This window comes from Elephas maximus, chromosome 24, assembly GCF_024166365.1.
Source record: "Elephas maximus indicus isolate mEleMax1 chromosome 24, mEleMax1 primary haplotype, whole genome shotgun sequence".
Taxonomy (NCBI): Eukaryota; Metazoa; Chordata; class Mammalia; order Proboscidea; family Elephantidae; genus Elephas; species Elephas maximus.
This window is the reverse complement of record NC_064842.1, coordinates 13,511,383-13,528,359: the sequence shown is the minus strand read 5'-3', so window position 1 is coordinate 13,528,359 and position 16,977 is coordinate 13,511,383. Positions and strand designations below refer to the sequence as shown.

Genomic DNA, 16,977 nt, shown 5'->3' with positions numbered 1-16,977 from the left:
ATAGGCCAAATTATGAAACCTTAACTCCAGTGCCATTAGAAAATGTGTTGTTATAAGTATACTTTCAACTTAAAGTATCAAGCAGCAGTAACAAGAGAACTCAGAAATGAACTCATGTATAATATCTGTCAACTGTAGTGTTAATACGTGCTTTTTAAATTTTGTGCTTAGTGAGTGGACCAAGGTCTCAGGATCCAAGTTTAAAAAGAAATGGCGTGAAAGTTCCTGGTGAACATCGAAGAAAAGAGAATGGCGTAAGTGATTATTTTTACCCATGCTATGTACACCGCAACGGTACTGCTTTTTGAACCTTCAGGTCTCGTTTATCAGTAATTTGTTATTTAATGAGTTAAGGATGACTTTTTTTAAAAAAGCTTATATTTATTTCATAGAAACTCTTAATTTTAATGAGGATTTTAATTTTTTCCCTACATTTTATTTAGTTTGTTATTGTTGTTGAGAATATACACAGCAGAACATGCATCAGTTCAACAGTTTCTACATGTACAATTTAGTGACATTGATTATATTCTTCGAATTGTGTACTCATTCTCACCCTCCTTTTCTGAGTTATTCCTCCCTCATTAGTATAAACTCACTGCTCCCTAAGGTTCCTATCTAATCTTTCTAGTTCCTGTTGTCAATTTGATCCCATATAGATAGTTCTTAAAAGAGCATAATGCTCAAGGCAGACCTTTTTTTACTAGTTAAGCTAAACTACTGTTCGGTTTTAAGATGACTTCAGGGAACATTTTTGGTTTAAGGTTTAAAGCATATCTCAGGGCATTAGTTTCAGGGGTTCGTCTACCCTTCATGGCTCCAGAAAGTCTTGAGTCCGTGAGAACTTGAAGTTCTGTTCTCCATTCTCCTCCTTTTGGTCAAAATTCTTCTGTGGAAGCTTTGCTCAAAATGTTCAGTACTGGTAGCCGGGCACCATCCAGTTCTTCTAGCCTCATGGCCCAGGAGGCAGTTGTTCATGGAGGCAGTGAGGCACACACACGTTCCACATCCTCCTCCTATCCCTGACTCTCCTTCTTCTGAATAGAGACCAATTGTGCCTTGATTGGCTGCTTGTAAGCTTTCAAGACCTGAGCACTACCCAGTGAACTAGGAGGTAGAATAGAAGCACTGAACATGTTACTAGGCCAGTTAACTGGGCTATCCCATGAAACCATGGAACAAAATCCTATGAGGTGTTTGATTATACATAAGCAGCCTTAGCAGCTACTCTTTTTCTTTTTTTTCAGTCTTTGTTGTAATATCTATCACACAACTTTTGCCAATTCAACTTTTTATAGGTGTACAACTTATTGACAGCAATTCTAATAAACGGCCATGCACCCTACCCTTAATCAATACAATTCTTCCATCACCATTAGTACCCCTTGCCCCTCCCATGCACTCCTGGTAACCACTAATAAACTTTGGTCTCTCCACATTTGCCTTTTCTTGTCTTTTTATGTAAGTGAGGTCATACAATATTTGTCATTTTGTGATTGGCTTATTTCACCGAGCATAATGTCCTCAAGTTCCATCTATACTGTAACAAGTATCAAGGTTCCATTTCTCCACCTGGCTAAGTAGATTCCATTGTATGTATGTACTGCATTTTGTTTATCCATTAATCTGTTGACGGGCATTTAGGTTGTTGTACTTTTTGGCTATTGTGAATAGTGCTCCAATGAACATTGGTGCACAAGTCTCTTTTTGAGTCTCTGTTTTCAAGTCTTTTGGGTATATACCTAGGAGTGGGTCATAATGGTAGTTCTACTTTTAGTTTTTTGAGAAACTAACACACTGTCTCTACAGTGACTGAACCATTTTGCAGTCCCACCAGCAGTGGATAAGGGTTCCAATTTCCCCACATCCTCACCAACATTTGTTATTTCTGTTTGTTTTTAATCTTAGCCATCCTAGTGGGAGTGAAATCCATTGTGGTTTGATTTGCAACTCTCTGATGGCTAATGACGCTGAGCATCTTTTCATGTGTTTTATGGCCGTTTGAATATCCTCTTTGATGAAATGTCTCTTCAAGTCCTTTGTTCACTTTAGAATTGGGTTATATTTTTGTTGTTAAGCTCTTGAAGTTTTATATGCGTTTTGCTTATTAGATTCTTGTCAGATGGTAATTTTAATTTTAATGATTAATTTTAATAGTCTGCATGGCTGAATATTATAAGACATTAGGTGCTTAATGTACCACAGATTCAGAACAAAATACCTATCGAACAAACTTTAAGAAGTATTCATTTCTTTGTGTGGTTGGTTTGTTGCTGTGTCTTTTAGAAAAAGAGAGACGTATGTAGTAACAGCAGTGCTTTAAGTGCTGCTGCGTATGACTCGGCAAGTATCTCTGGTATACCTTCTGGACCTTTTTCCAGAACTCATAATTTTTAATACTGCTATGCCTGCTAACCAAAAGGTTGGCAGTTCAAATCCACCAGGTGCTGCTTGGAAACTCTGTGGGGGGCAGTTCTACTCTGTCCCATAGGGTCTCTATGAATTGGGATTGACTTGACGGCAGTGGGTTTGGTTTTTTTTGGTACAGCTTAACTAAGTTACCTTCTCCAATCTAAGTAAGTCTGTGTTAGAGTCCAGATTATGTAAAGAAACCATTTGCTCCTACTTAGCCTTTCCTGAAGTTTTTTCCTGTTCCTACTCTTTGTTTTTATAATTACCTCACAGTGATGAAAGGATGATTCAAGGATAGTATAAATAGTCTTAGCCATTAACAGGATTTGACTGAGTCTTAGCCAGTGTAACCCCCACAAAACACTAGGGCTTATTTTTTTGGAAAAAAAAAAAAGCTTTAAGGTATAATTGACATACCATAAACTGCACATATTTTAAATGTATAATTTGATAGGTTTTGTTTTTTATCAGATATATATGACTTTTATCCGTTATATGATACAGATACTTTATTCCAGTCCCTGGTTTGTCTTTTTTCCTTGACACTGTCTTTTTTGAAGAGCAGATGTTGTTAAGTTCGATGACATGGAGTTGATCATTTTTTTCTTTTATGGAAAGAGCTTTTGGTGTTGCATCTGAAGAAATTTTTTCCCAGTCTTAGGCCACAAAGATTTTTTTCTCTGTTTTCTTTTGGAAGCATTGTAGTTTTAGGATTCACGTTTAGGTTTATGATACCATTTGTATGTGGTATGAGGATCAACGTTTTTTTTTTTTTTCTTGTGTTTGGATAACCAATTATATAAGCAGTATTTGTTGAAAAGACTGTTTTTTCGCCACTTAATTGCCTTTAGTACCTGTGTCTAAAATCAGTTGCTCGTATATGTGTGGGTCCATTTCTTGATGCTGTGTTCTGTTCCATTGATCTGTTTATCTGTGTCGATGTCAGCACCACACTGTCTTGATTACTAGAACTTACAAGTCTTGAAGTCAGGTAGTGTAACTTCTCCACTTTATTCTTCTTCAAAGTTGTTTTGACCATTCTAGATCCTTTGCATTTGCATATGAATTTTAGAATCAGCCTGTCAATTTTTACGAAAGAACTTGCAGAGATTTTGATTGGGATTCCGTTGATTATAGATCAGCTTGGGAACAACTGACATCTTGACAATATTGAGCTTTTCAGCTCATCAACATACCATACCATCTCTTTAAACTCATCAACATGTTATACCATCTCTCTAAACTTACCAACATTCTATACTGTCTCTCTGTTTGTCTTTTTCACAGAGTTTTGTAGTTCTCAGTGTACAGGTCTTGCACAGCTTTTGTTAAATTTATCCCTAAGTATTTCATATTATGATGCTATCGTAAAAGGTATTGTTTTCTTTTTGAATTTCTATTTCTGATTGTACTAATATATGGAAATACAATTGATTTTTGGTATTGATCTTTTACCTTACAATTGTGCTACACTATCTTTTTAGTTTTGGTAGCTCTTTTTGTAGATTCCATGGGGTCTTTTTCATAGATGGTATGTTGTCTTTTAAATAAAGACAGTTTAACTCCTTTCTTTCCAATCTGGTTGCTATCTATTTCTTTTTCTTGCTTTATTGCACTGGCTAGAACCTCTAGAACAATGTTGAACAGAAGTCGTGAGACTAGGCATCTTTGTTCTGATGACCCAATATATCTTGAATTTTCTAAAACCACTATCGTTTTTCTTTTTAATTTTACTGTGCATTAGGTGAAGGTTTACAGCTCAAGGTAGTTTCTCATTTGAAAATTTATATACGTATTGTTTTGTGACATCGGTTGCAATCCTCACAGTATGACAGCACTCTCCCCCTTTCCACCCGAGTTCCCTGTGTCCATTCGTCCAGTTCCTGTCTTTTCCTGCCCTCTCGTCTTGCTTTTGGGCAGGAGATGCCCATTGGGTCTCGTATATTTGATTAAACTAAGAAGCAGATTTCTCACTTGTGTTACTGTTTGTTTTATAGGCCCTTGTAATCTTTGTCTGAAAAGCAAGCTTCGGGAGTGATTTCAGTTCTCGGTTAGCAGAGGATCTAGCTTCCATAGTCTTGGGGCTTCCTCCAGTCTCTGTCAGACCAATAAGTCTGGTCTTTTTTTGTTAATTTGAATTTTGTTCTACATTTTTCTTCCTCTCTGTCCGGAACTCTCTGTTGGTGACCCCTGTCAGAGTGGTTGGTGGTGGTAGCCGGGTACCATCTAGTTACTGTCGCAGTCTTAATTGACGTTCTGGTGACCATATTCTAGGTTTGCTGCCAATGCGCCACCTAATTTCGTGTTTAATATGATCAAACACTACTGTCCTGATACAAGCTAGCTACTGAACAAGATAATGCTGAACTCTTCCATTTATATCTCCAGCTACTGAAACTTTAAATTAACAACTTAAAATAAAAGATTGTTTTTCACAGTAGAAGAGGGAAAAAAAAAGATTGTTGGTTTGTATATTAGTATGTTTTACATCTTAACTTATTAAGTTTCTTCATTATCTTTGGAATGAGATAGATATTAATATATAAAAATTAATGGTCTGTTTAATATTATGAAAAAAATGGCTAAGTAACTTTGTCGTGGTTCAGGTGGAGTTTATAAACAGACTTCAGAGGAGGACTTTCTGTGAGCATTTTAGAACATGTGTCATGATGTTTGTTTGCTTATGTTCTTGCCTCTAGGTGAATAGTCCTAGAATGGACCTGACTCTTGCTGAACTTCAGGAAATGGCATCTCGTCAGCAGCAACAGATTGAGGCACAGCAACAAATGCTGGCTACCAAGGTAATGTCTTGTTTTAAAAGACCTAACAGGCCACTGGAAACCCTAGTGGCGTAGTGGCTAAGAGCTACAGCTGCTAACCAAAAGGTCTGCAGTTCGAATCCACCAGGCGCTCCTTGGAAAGTCTATGGGGCAATTCTACTCTGTCCTATAGGGTGCTATGAGTCGGAATCAACTCGATGGCAGTGGTTAGTGGTTAGTTAGTTAACAGGCCACTTTATAATGTGTGTATAAAGCTGTTTACATCCCACCCTCATTTATAAGCCAGCTAGCTCACAGAGAAGAGTTGATATTATGAGCCCAAAGGCACCTGCAATGTGGTACTTTCTTCCTTTTGCTGTAGTGTTTGTTTTTTAGATACTTCTGTGTGAAGAGTGAAAACCTTACATCATCCCAGTTGTTCAGGCTCTTCCTGACTCCTGATTCTGATGAAGACTAACCATGCTGTATTAGTTACCTAGTGCTGCTGTAACAGAAATGCCAAAAGTGGGTGGCTTTAACAAAGAGAAATTTATTACCTCACAGTCCATGAGGCTAGAAGTACAAATTCAGGGCACCAGCTCCAGGGGAAGGCTTTCTCTGTAGGCTCTGGGGAAATGTCCTTGTCATCAATCTTCCCCTGGTCTAGGAGCTTCTCAGTGCAGGGACCCCAGGTCCAAAGGATGGACCAATGCTGCCCCCTTCTGCCACTTGATACAATAACAGGCTGCTTGCTTTTATTTGGGGCCGTTTCTACACTCACAAACTAATCCCAGGGCTGACTCCGTCGCTGCCTCCTTGGTGGTATGAGGTACCCCTCCTCTCTGCCCAAGACACAACCTAATGTTGTAGATTGAGTCCTGCCTCATTAACATAACTGCAAGAGATTGACTCAAGATACAACCTAATGTTGTAGATTGAGTCCTGCCTCATTAACACAACTGCATCTAACCCTGCCTCATTAACATCATAGAGGTAGGATTTACAACACATAGGAAAATCACATCTGGTGACACAATGGTAGGCAGCCACACAATACTGGGAATCATGGACTAGCCAAGTTGACACATTTTTGAGTGACACAATTCAACCCATGACACATGCTATGTTGAGCATCAGCGAAACAGGCAAGGCGTAAAGAAGGCTTCAGCTTTCCTACAGGAACTACTCGGGGCTGACCTGGATCATTACTACAGCAAGGGAAACTTTAAAGTTCACTGATACCAACACGGTTGCCACTGAGTCGATTCTGACTCACAGTGACCATATAGGACAGAGTAGAACTGCCCCATAGAGTTTCCAAGCAGTGCCTGGTGGATTCTAACTGCCAATCTTTTGGTTAGAGCTGTAGCGCTTAACAATTATGCCACCAGGGTTCACTAATGCCAACACATGGAAACCCTTGTGGCATAGTGGTTAAGAGCTATGGCTGCTAACGAAAAGAATCGACTCCACAGCAGCGTGTTTTTTTTTTTAATACCACCGCTGCCCCCTTCTGCCACTTGATACCATAACAGGCTGCTTGCTTTTATTTGAGGCCATTTCTACACTCACAAACTAATCCCAGTCCTGTCCTTGAACGAGACCAAGAACAGTCTTACTCCTGGGTCTTCTGCCAACGTCTAAACCAGATGGCGTCAAGCTTTCTCTGTGAAGGGCCATATAATAAATATTTTTGGCTTCCTATGCAATACTATAGTGGTTAAGTGCTGCGGCTGCTAACCAAAGGGTCAGCAGTTCAAATCTGCCAGGCGCTCCTTGGAAACTCTATGGGGCAGTTCTACTCTGTCCTGTAGGGTTGCTATGAGTCGGAATCGACTGGACGGCACTGGGTTTGGTTTTTGTTTTTTTTTGGTCTGCAATACTATCTGATGAAATGACTCAGCTTTTCTGTTTTAGTGTGGAAGCAGCCACAGATAGCACTTAACTCAGTGGGTGTGACTATGTGCCAGTAAAACTTTACTTACAAAACACAGGCAGTGGGCTGGACCAGTGTTGAGACCAGTGAATCTAAACACTCAGTACCTGCATCAGACCAGCCTTGCAGTGATAATAAGTTCACCGAAACTGGGGGATGACATAGCAAGTCACCCCACAGGGCTTTCAAGTAATGGCCAGGGATTTTCGAAGGCATTTGTCAGCATACACTGTGACCTTCCATACAGTACTTCCTAGAACTCTTGTATACCTATTCCTATTTGTAATACCAGGCGTCAGCATTTTCAATATCACATATATCATTGCTTCTCAAACGTTAATAAGCATATGAAGGAATCTTGTTAAAAATACAGATTCTGATTCAGTGCGTATGGGATGGGGTCTGAGTTTCTGCACTTCTGACATTCTCCCAGGCAGTGCTTACGCTCCATACATTGAGAACAAGGACACATGTTCAAATAAAAAGGTTGATGGTTGCAAAATAAATCTCTAACCTTGGGGTCCTTAATTTGAAATTCTTTGCATTATTTATATGTTTTAAGCATATTATTCTGAGTAGACATTCACCTTTGATTATAAGTGGTATGGCTCTGTTACTCTGTTTTAATCAAAATGTTTAACATAATAGAAATATAAATGTTTAAGTTGCATAATCATAGTTTTCTAAAGGTGTTAAGGCGTTTCTTTAGCCCTTCTCAGCTGCTATTTGTTGAGTATGTACTGTGTAAGTTACCGTTTAAAGAGCTTTGCATTTCACATTTCATTTAGTTATCCCTATCACTATAGCCTTATGGGAAATCTTGGTGGCGTAGTGGTTAAGAGTTTGACTGCTAACCAAAAGGTCAGCAGTTTGAATCCACTAGGCGCTCCTTGGAAACCCTAGGTAGCAGTTTTGCTCTGTCCTGTAGTGTCACTGTGAGTCGGAATCGACTCGATGACAGTGGGGTTTTTTTTTTAATAGCCTTTTGAGATAGTTACTATTCATCATCCCTGTTTTCTAGACAAAGAAACATCGACTCATAGACCGAGTGAGGTTCTCGAGCTTGCCTAGGGTTTCGTAGCTAGTAAGTGGCAGAGCTTGAGTTTGAATCCGAATTTTACTCTAAAGTCTACCTTTAGCCAGTTTCTAACACTGCCTCCCATCTGCACACGAGCTCCTTTGTAGCCTCATAGCAGCTGTCCGTGAGAACCAGCTCAAGGTTTGCTGGTTGCTTGCTGCATAAGAGCGCTTGGGTTAGAAATACTGATTCCTGGACCTTCCTCCCGTGAGATGCTGATTTGTTAAGTCTAGGATTAGGCCCAGGGGCGTGTGCTTTAAACACACCTCCAAGGTGGTTCCAGTGCGGCACGTAGGACAGGTGGTGAGTCCAGAACAAAGTGTCAGGTGCACTGCAATCTCAGTGTCTGAGGTCTGCGGCTCGGTTATTTCTAGGTTAGTGGTATACCAAACCAAAAACCCAGTGCCGCCGAGCCGATTCCGACTCATAGCGACCCTATAGGACAGAGGAGAACTGCCCCATAGGGTTTCCAAGAAGCGCCTCGCGGATTCGAACTGCCGACCCTTTGGTTAGCAGCCGTAGCACTTAACCACTAGGCCACCAGGGTTTCTGGTTAGTGGTATACCTACGAAAATAATACACCCGAGGATGGCTTTTCTCTTTAGGAACAACGCCTCAAGTTTTTGAAAGAGCAAGATCAGCGTCAGCAGCAGCAAGCTGCTGAGCAGGAGAAACTTAAGAGGCTGAAAGAAATCGCTGAGAATCAGGAAGCTAAGCTAAAAAAAGTGAGAGCGCTTAAAGGCCACGTGGAACAGAAGAGGCTGAGCAACGGGAAGCTGGGTGAGTTCCCGCTAGCAGGTGGACTTCAATACTGAAGGCTCCGTGGTGTAAGAAGACACGTCGGTGTAGGAGGTTTATATGAATGTGTAGTAAATAAGAAGAAAAATGCAATGAAAGTTTGTGATAACTCTGTAAGAATTTTTTGAAAAAGTATAATGCACGTGCTATAGTTATTTTTTGTGGGGAGCTTTAGGTGAAGGTTTACGGGACAAATTAGTTTCTCATTCAAAAATTTATATGCACATTGCTTTATGACATTGGTTGCAATTCCCACAATGTGTTAACACTCTCCCCTTCCCCAGCCCAGGTTCCCCATTTACATCTGTGCATTTTTCCTGTCCCTTCCTGCCTTCTCATCATTGCTTTTGGGCAGGTGTTGCCCATTTGGTCCCGTATACATGATTGAGCTAAGAAGCGCATTCCTCACATGTGTCAGTTTGTTTTATAAGTCTGTCTATCCTTTGGCTGAGCTCTGGTGGCTTAGTGGTTAAGAGCTTTGCTGCTAACCAGAAGGTTGGCAGCTCGAATTCACCAGCCACTCCTTGGAAACTCTGTGGGGCAGTTCTACTGTGTCCTGTAGGGTCGCTATGAGTCAGAATCGACTTGCAATGATGGGTTTGTTTTGTTTTAATCTTTGGCTGAAGGATGAACTTCAGAAGTGGCTTCAGCTCTCAGTTAAGAGGGAGCCATAGTCTTGGGGGTTCCTCCAGCCTCTGTCAGACCAGTAAGTCTGGTCTATTTTTCTGTGTGTGTGTGAATTTGAATTTTGTTGTACATTTTTCTCCTGCTCTGTCCAGGACTCTCTATTGTGATCCCTGTCAGAGAAGACTTGGTGGCCAGGCACCATCTAGTTGTTCTGGACTCAGACTGGTGGAGGTCACTACAGTTTTAATGTCACTATTTCCTGTGCATTGAATTCAGCTGTTCAGTGTTTTAGGAACGGTTTCTAAATTACCTTTGAAAGCATAGTGTTTTTTTTTCCTAGGCATTTTTTGACTGAGAGTTTTGATCAAGGTAGGGATTTTTTTTCATTTAGAAATGTGTGTGTGGTTTCATTTGCTTATAAAAGAATTAAGTTGGTTTTAGGACATTTCTGAGAAATCCCTCTACTTTTTATTAGAAGGTTTATCGTAAAGCCTGGTTGCCTGGGAGGTAATCCCTTCTTTTCAACTCTTGTTGCTGTTCTCATTCCTGCTCTAGTGGAGGAAATTGAGCAGATGAATAGCTTGTTCCAGCAGAAGCAGAGGGAGCTCGTTCTGGCCACGTCAAAGGTAGAGGAACTGACGAGACAGCTGGAGATGCTCAAGAATGGCAGGATTGATGGCCACCAAGACAGCCAGTCTGCAGTGGCTGAGCTCGACCGCCTCTACAGGGAACTGCAGGTAAACCTCACCTGGTTACTGAGTACAGCGTAGCTTTCCCTCTAGTCCCTGGGGGTGTAAACGGGTAAGCCCTCAACTATTAGCCAGAAGTTTGGTGGGCTGAACCCACCCAGAGGCACCATGGAAGACGACACGCCTGGTGATCTACTCTGCACACATGAGGTCACCCCGAGTCAGCGTCGACTCAGCAGCAGCTAACAACCTCCTCTCCGCCAGTTGCCGTAGTTGTGTGTCCGAGTAGAACTGTACTGCATTGTTTTTTCAATGGCTGATTTTTTGGAGGTAGACCTTTCTTCTGAAGAGCCTCTGGGTGGGCTCAGATCTTTCAGTTGGCAGCTGAGTGTGTTAACTGCACCACCCAGGGAATCCTCCAGAAGCACAGAGTTGTTCATGTAAGTGGCAGAAAGGCTGGCTTTTGGTTGCTTTTTTTGTTTGTTTTTTTTTAGCTTTTTAGCGAAATCTTATATAGGACCTCATACCAGAAATTTGAGGCATTCCTCAACGTCAGCCGGTGGTCTGACACAGGTGTTACTTAATTTTAATCCAAGATGAGAGTCGTGGAGGGGTGGAGGAACCTTACGTTTTTAGAAATTACATAATAGTTATCCATGTGATTTTCTGTTTGAGAAATTTTTCTCCCTGCTCCCTGGCTACCTTTTTTCTCGTTTCATTTTTTTTCCTTCAGTTAAGAAACAAACTGAATCAAGAGCAGAGTGCCAAGCTTCAGCGACAGAGGGAGTGCCTGAATAAGCGCAATTCAGAAGTGGTAGTCATGGATAAGCGTGTGAACGAGCTGAGAGAGCGGCTGTGGAAGAAGAAGGCAGCCCTGCAGCAGAAGGAGAATCTGCCAGTAAGGGGGCTGTGTGTAGTGGGCCGGGAGCTCCCCTATTCATCAGCGGCTTCTGCAGAATCGCTTGGGAGAGAGGGGCCGTGTGTGGATCCCCAAAAGGAATCCACTGTTCTTTGACCCTTTAATGTTACTACCTGTGGAGCTCTGCATTTCATTCGGATGCTTGTAACAGAGTACGAGTGAGAATTCTTTGTGTTTTTGTTTTGGGACGTTTCCTGGAGACTTGGGCTAGATTCTGAAGGTGCTTGTTTTAAAAAAAATTATGAGCACTTAAAATTCACAACTCTTTCTCCATTCCTTATCCAGTATGGGTTGTAGCACTAAAGACCTGTGCTCTTGTTTGCTAAGGTTTCCTCTGATGGGAGTCCTCCCCAGCAAGCCGGGTCAGCACCGAGTCGAGTGGCTGCGGTTGGTCCCTATATCCAGTCGTCCACTATGCCGCGGATCCCCTCGAGGCCCGAGCTCCTGGTGAAGCCAGCCGTGCCGGATGGGGCCTTGGCCACGCAGGCTTCAGAGGGGCCGATGAAAATGCAGACACTGCCGAATATGAGAGCTGGCACCGCTTCCCAAGCTAAAGGTAAAAAAAAAAAAAATGAGTCATTTCCAAGTCCTTCTGCCCCCACCCCCACAATTATTTTTTCAGATTTAGTGTTTTTTAAAAAAACATTTGTGATCATATGCTTTGCTGATTTTTACATTCTAAGAATCCCTTTGTATTCTCTGCTAGTGCAATAAGTTTTTTTTTTAACCCTAAATAATAGTTATTTTCTGGAAAAGAAGTAAAATAGTTCTGCAGATCTGAAAAATTGTTTTGAAAAGTTCTTTTTTGTTAATAGGGAAGTTTTGATCTGTTGTTAGTTGAGAGCTGTTCTTTTTGTGTAAAAATACCACCTGTGTAAGTGTTCGTGGTGTCATGGGTTATAGGAGGTGAGGCTGGGAGTCCATTCTGGGGACGAATGGTGTTCAGTATTTGTATGCGCTTAACTGGAGAGTTTGCCTGCTGGTGAATTCTTAGACTGAAGGTAAAGATATTGGGAGATAAACGTGAAAAGACCAGAGGCTGCTTGCCCTCTGTGGATAAGCACTGCATGTCCTCATCTTTGCATTCTGTGTCGGCCTCCGTACGTGGGGCCTTTAAGCCAGGGTTTTGTGGTGGTCGGGGACGCAGTGGAGAGGAAGTTTTGGGAAATGCAGGGTAAAAACATCTTTTAATGATCTTATCACTCAGACCCCTGGAAAGGAAAAGTAGTAGCCTGTTTTCCCTAACCACAATCGTGTGTAAAATATAGCTAATTTTAAAATGACTCACTATTTTGCCATAATTACTACTGTGAAGAAATATCTTTTAAAAAAAAATTTAAATTGTGATTTAGGTGAGAGTTGAAGAAATGTCTTATTGTAGAAAGAGTTACATTTGTTTTTTTCTGTAAGGAAAAATAAAAGCCCTAGCTTCTGACATTAAAATGTTAGTGTAGGAAAACGGTAAATAAAGGGTGTCCTGGGTTAGAAGCCTGCATCCCTGCGTTTGGTTGTGCGTGCATCCCTGGTGGTGTTCGAGGCCACGTCCATCCCCTAGGCGGCCAGACCGGCCTCACTGTCTGTGTGCCCCGGAGTGGTGTTTTCTTTCACAGGGAAGAGTAACGCGCTCCTGCTGGTTAGAGCAGACCTTGCGTTTGCTGTGACTCATTTTAAATTGCTTGAGTAAGGGGAAAATTTTAAGTTAGAAATAGAAATCTGATACAGTATTTTCTAAATAAGTTTACCGAGATGTTATTGTGACTCTGAAATGGAAAGCTGTTTTTAGAGATTAAAATTCTTAGCAGGAAGATGAACCGTTAAAAAAACTCTTAGAATACTGGGTTATTTATAGCTGCTTCCCTGCATCCTAGGCCCTAAGATCCACCCAGTTGGCCTTGACTGGAGTCATTCAAACGCAGACCTTTTCCAGAGCCAAGGCTCAGTTTCTGTATCTAAAAGCCCTGGGAACGCTCAGGACCAAGGTAAGGTTTATTTGTGCTCATCCTGAACATTTTATATATATATTTTTAAACGTTAAATTGTGCTTTAGGTGAAAGTTTACAGAGCAAATAAATTTCTCGCTCAAAAAATATATACACAATTGGTTTGTGACATCGGTCGCAGTCCCCGCAGTGTGTTAGCACTCTCCCCCTTTCCACCCTGGGTTCCCCGCTTCCATTTGTGCGGGTTTTCCTGCTCCTTCCTGCCTTTTCAGCTTTGCTTTTGGCAGGTGCTCCCCATTTGGTCTCGTGTACTTGATTAATCTAAGGAGCACGTTCCTCGCGGGTGTTGTTTGTTTTATAGTCCTGTCTAATATTTGGCTGAAAGGTGAACTTTGGGAGTGGCTTCAGTTGTGAATTAACAGAATGTCTGGGGGCCACAATTTCAGGGGTTCCTGAAATTGTCTCTGTCAGACCAGTAAGTCTGGTCTTCTTTGTGAATTTGAATTTTGTTCCACATTTTTTTCTCTGTCCAGGAGTGAACATTGTATTTTGGTTGTCTACAAAGTGCTTTGTATTCTTTTTTTAGATAGTTTATTTTCCAGTGTGTGTAAGCTAGTATTTTAGTTTATTTCCAGGATGGCTTCGTTTAGCTGAGAACTAAGGGTACTGTCATCGTAGCATTCTGGTTATTCTTTTATCAATTTAAACATAGGAAACACACAGAATTTGTACGTTTGAAGCATGTAGGGTTTCAAAGAAATTTAGGAGAGACAAACTTACGAGTGGAGAAGGAATTTTACCACACAGTTTGAAAATTAATGTGGTTTTTTTTTTCCTGCCTTCAGCTGATGATGGGGACGTTCCGCTGAGGGAGAAAGAAAAGAAGGTTCGTCCCTTCTCAATGTTTGACACCGTTGACCCGCCAGCTGCCCCGCAGCCCTTTGGTACTCTGAGGAAAAACCAGAGCAGTGAAGACATCTTACGGGATGCTCAGGTACTTGAAAATATCCGGTTTTAAAAATTTAGTGGTAATTCTTTGCGCATTTTTTAGAAGCGATAAAGAACTATGCGGGAGAACAGGAGAAAGAAAATACGTATGTATTCTGTTATTTTAATTTCTCTGGCTTGAGTATATTTGTGGTCTCACATCAAACTGGAGAATGGCTGATGCAGTTACTTCTGGGTCATATTTCATGTGATTGTCTAAAAAATGTGAGTGAACTGAAGAACATTGTATCTGTGCATTCAGGTATCTTGTTTCTTCAGAATTTGGAGCTGAGATCATATCAGTGATTTGATGGTAAATGCTCTGTGACGGTATGATGTTGACCTTTGACAACCAGCTTATAGGTCAGCACTCCAAGTTAGGTATTTTTTTAACCACAGTGGTCTAGCCTGCTTGAAGTTCCAGTGGACAGAATGGTTTTCACTTATTGGTCCATCTGTGAATATGAAAAATGGCCATGAAAAGTTATCAAGTGGGCACTTAGCGTTGTCTAAACAGGAAGTGGATGCGGGGAGGAAGTCTTCCAGGGGAGGAAGCGTATTGCATTCCTGAAGTCTGTTATTAAATGTAGTTAAGTCCAGAGGTGTAAAGCTTTTTAACACTTTAAAAGTTTAAGGTTTATAATAGTGTGTACTTACACTTGTGAGATGCGGCTTTCTAAAGCATCCTGTTACAGAGTGATTTTAACTGGTTTTTTACTGTGTATGTTACAGGTAGCAAATAAAAATGGTGCTAAAGTACCACCTCCTGTTCCCACAAAACCAAAACAGATTAATTTGCCTCATTTTGGACAAACTAATCAGTCACCGTCAGACATCAAGCCAGATGGCAATCCTCAGCAGTTGTCAACAACTGTTGCACCCGTGGGAAATAAACCCAAAACGGCAGCACAGCAGCAGAGAGGCCTGCTGTCGACCAGCGCGCCTGCAGCTGGCCAAGACCAAACCCTTCCTCCAGGTTCTAAGCCAGAAAGCCCACCCGCTGCTGCCGTCCGGCCCTTCACCCCTCAACCTTCCAAGGACACCCTCCCGCCACCCTTCAGGAAGCCACAGACCGTGGCAGCAAGCTCAATATATTCCATGTACACCCAGCACCAGGCTCCCGGGAAGAACTTCCAACAGGCAGTGCAGAGTGCGTTGACCAAGACACACACCAGAGGGCCACACTTTGCGAGTGGTAAGGTTCTAGGTCTCACTTTCACCTGTGCAGATGGTGTGGGTGTGAAAGTCCTGCACCAGAGCGTCCAGCTATCAGCAGACAGCAAAGTTACTTGTGTCTGTTTTGGCTGATGGTTTTGTTCTAAGAGTTTTATTTAATTAATTGTGGCTTCTGTTATTAATTGGGAGTTGAAAAAAGTGCTTGCTAAATGTCAGCTGCTGCAGTAGACCCTGAAGGTAATCATTGAATGAGATGTGGTCCAGTTCTTGGAGCTCACTGGTGAGTGGGAGACAGACGCCCAGGGGCAGTCACAGTGCAGGAGACCATGTCTGCGCTCTAGGTGTGACCAGGTGCTGTGCAGCACAGAGGATCGGACAGCTGCCTCGTGTTAAAAAATAACGCTATCACGTGTATGTGTTTATATATATATATTTACATATATATATATGTATTTGTGTGTATGTGTGCTTTACGTGAAAGTTTACAGAGAAAATTAGTTTCTCATTAAACAATACACAGATCGTTTTGTGATATCGGTTGCCAACCCTGTGATGTGTCAACACTCTCTCCTTTTCCATCCCGGCTTCCCTGTTTCCATTTGTCCAATTTTCCTGTCCCTTCCTGCCCTCTTGTCTTTGCTTTTGGGCTGGCATGCCCATTTAGTCACGTATACATGATTGAGCTACGAAGCACCTCCTCCAGTGTTATTGTTGGCCCTAATGACCCATCTAATCCTTGGCTGAAGGGTGAGCCTCAAGAGTGACTTCTGTACTGAGTTAAAAGGGTGTTCGGGGGCCATACTCTCAGGGTTTCTCCAGTCTCTGTTAGAACAGTGAGTCCAGTCCTTTTTTTGTGAATTAGAATTTTGTTCTACATTTTTCTCCTGCTCTGTCTGGGATCCTCTATTGTGATTCCTGTCAGAGCAGTTGGTGGTGGCAGCCAGGCACCGTCGAGTTGTTCTGGACTCGGTCTGGCAGCGGTTGTAATACTATTATATTTTAAGTTGTTCTGTTGAGGGCATGGGCATTAACTAAATATAAAATCATAAAATGATTAGCTTGTGGTAAACATACACAGCCTGGTAATTTATTGGGTACTAAATTATTATCTGGTTTATAGGACTCGAATAAAATCTGCTGTGTTTTAATTTAATGAAAATGTCTTTCTGGTCATGAGGTAAGCATGTAATTGTGACCGAAAATGTCAGAAGGGAAGTTAGACGGCAAAAACTCAATATCTGTGCTATGTACTCTTTCTGTTCTTTTCATTGGTCTTTTGGTGAAAACTGCTAATACAGTGACCTGGGAATCAGATAATTTTAATATGATCTTAATGTTACGGGAAATAGCTTTGGTAAATACAAGCAGTTCTTACTAATTTTGTGGGCCAGCTGTTTCTCACGTTGATTGACTGGAAAAGTATGAAAGCTTGGATAGTGCATGTTTAGTTTTAATCTGGACATACGAGAGGATTACCAGTTTTCATCTATTCTAACTGGTACTTTTTTTTTGCATTTCGACATCTGAAATTTGGATGCAGGTTACAGGGAGTGATCTCCTACCGTTTAACTGGCAGGCAGCGTTTTCTTTCTTACTGGTACATAATACGATGATGTGTGGTCCAGTCAGGAGGGGTTTTGACTCTGTAATAAGTTT

At 41.5% G+C, this 16,977-nt stretch overlaps 1 protein-coding gene across 1 annotated transcript in view; it reads left to right on the top strand.

The window, feature by feature from the left end:
- TP53BP2 (tumor protein p53 binding protein 2) overlaps nt 1-16,977 on the top strand; it is an 81,270-nt gene that overhangs the window by 51,341 nt on the left and 12,952 nt on the right. Inside the window, exons 4-12 of the mRNA XM_049868151.1 lie at nt 172-254; nt 5,112-5,213; nt 8,791-8,965; nt 10,166-10,347; nt 11,033-11,197; nt 11,546-11,774; nt 13,087-13,197; nt 14,004-14,152; nt 14,878-15,340. Of these exons, the coding sequence (XP_049724108.1) occupies nt 172-254; nt 5,112-5,213; nt 8,791-8,965; nt 10,166-10,347; nt 11,033-11,197; nt 11,546-11,774; nt 13,087-13,197; nt 14,004-14,152; nt 14,878-15,340 (1,659 nt within the window). The remainder of the gene's footprint in view (nt 1-171; nt 255-5,111; nt 5,214-8,790; nt 8,966-10,165; nt 10,348-11,032; nt 11,198-11,545; nt 11,775-13,086; nt 13,198-14,003; nt 14,153-14,877; nt 15,341-16,977) is intronic.